This window comes from Branchiostoma belcheri, unplaced genomic scaffold (genome assembly GCF_001625305.1).
Source record: "Branchiostoma belcheri isolate BF01 breed outbred unplaced genomic scaffold, Haploidv18h27 scaffold424, whole genome shotgun sequence".
NCBI classification, from domain to species: domain Eukaryota; kingdom Metazoa; phylum Chordata; class Leptocardii; order Amphioxiformes; family Branchiostomatidae; genus Branchiostoma; species Branchiostoma belcheri.
In genome coordinates this window covers 57,592-59,455 of record NW_017804048.1, presented here as the reverse complement: position 1 = coordinate 59,455, position 1,864 = coordinate 57,592, and the positions used below count along the sequence as shown (strand labels likewise).

Below are 1,864 nucleotides of genomic sequence, written 5' to 3'. Positions count from 1 at the left end.
ACATACGAGTGTTTGAGTCAATAGAAATTTTATACGGCAAACTATACACTTTGTGCCAAGGTAAAGGGGTATCAAAATATTCCTCCCACGAAAATTTAACTTTGTCAGACGAGTCCCATAAACTGGCTTCGTTCATAAAAAATGAATACAGATCTTTATTAATATTTCCCTTACGTAGCCAGCTTATGTTTCTACAGACTGGAAGACAAGCACCCAGGTTTGGAGATGTCTGTTTTAGCGTGGTTTTCCAACAAGAAGCTCACCAGGTCTCTCAAACAGAAGCTGGACTCCTTCGACACCCAGTGCCTGAGAAAGATCGAAGGCATCCGTTGGCAGGACCATGTCACCAACGAAGCAGTACGCTACACAACAAACCAGGTCCCGATCAGCCAGAGGATCACCAAGCACCAGCTAAACCTCCTGGGTCACATCTCCAGAGCTACACCCACCCAGGAAGTGATTAAACCGATCACCACAGCTCCAGATCCAATTTGGAGGCGCCCTAGAGGCCGTCCCAGGAGCAGATGGGAAGACCGGGTTTTCAACGTGCTGGACAGTTTAGGGGTCAGCAGAACTGACTTGAGTGCGCTGGCAGAAAACAGAACATCCTGGAGGGACATGGCTACAGCCGCCATGCATCTACCCTGATGCTTGCGGCTTGATTGATTGTTGTTTGCCTTTACTTCCAAACACCACATGTAGGAAGTCCCGTCAGTTACACCCGTGGACTTACAGCGTTTACAGTTTAGTTAAACAAATTATGCCATGTACATATGGCGAAATTTTGAACAGTCAGTATTATTTAAACTATATCCTGATTTGTATAATTGTTGATTTATTATTTTAAGAAAGACTTAAGTTACATCACATGTTTAAAAGTACTTTTATGTAAAACACTGTTATTACAGAATTCCCTCCTTATTTATGAAAATTATGTCTCTATTTGCATAATTTGCAGTCAATTGTGTTCATCTTTGTATACGCTACGTACATATACAATGTAGAAAATATTTTGTTCCTTTTCGGACTCATCCGCTAAAAACGATTTCGTCAGAAACTACCCTAAAGATCCACCACTTATTCGTAACAGAAATAGCTACCTGTCACCAAGATTCCAAGACCATAGCATGTTTAGGATTACAAAAACCGGAAGTTCTTCTGCAGTTGACATTGTTCTTTACTTTTCTAAGACCTACCAACATACTAAATATCAGAACTCTATAGCCAAGCTATGAATGTGTTATTTACCTACAATTAACCTAGTAGTCTAGTAACCCATATTACACTACACCTTATCCCAAATCTGTCGGAAATATACGTATCACGAGCACCAACATTTTACTATGTGTCGATATACAAGATTAAAAAAATCACAATCGTATAAATTACATAATTTCTTATATGCCTACCTGACAAGTGTTTCCTGTGTCAGTGAGTTATAATAAAGACCCACATGATCTTTCATGTTAATCATGGCTATTAAAACCATCATGACCAGCAGGAGCAGGGCGCATTTTTGTTGCCTCATTGTTATCTCTTTACAAGCAAACCTGAAAACAAAGACTAAAATTAATACTTGAATAAAAGCCCCTTCTGTGGTGTTAGAGAGTGCATTATATATATATCTGACAAAAGGTTGACGAGATCGACTGGAAAATTCATGGTAATTCCCTCATGGAACAAAGTTAAACTTAACAACTGAAAAATTCAATGGTTTGACAGTGTTAAAATCTAGCGGTTTTCTTAATCTGTTTATTTTGTTTATTTAAATTTCCACCAGATGTGTGGAAGGGGAGAGAGAACAGGTGAGTCACCTTTACCAGCTCCCTCCCCAATTACCTCAACAAAAAGCATTGTAAACACT

The 1,864-nt window shown here is 39.2% G+C and overlaps 1 protein-coding gene across 1 annotated transcript; it reads left to right on the top strand.

The window, feature by feature from the left end:
- Nucleotides 1-208: 208 nt before the first annotated feature.
- On the top strand, nucleotides 209-600 carry LOC109478191 (the record flags this gene model as incomplete). Its single annotated transcript, XM_019779650.1, has 1 exon — nucleotides 209-600. A coding segment is annotated over exon 1 (375 nt), but the record flags the coding sequence as incomplete, so codon positions are not given.
- Nucleotides 601-1,864: the final 1,264 nt, after the last annotated feature.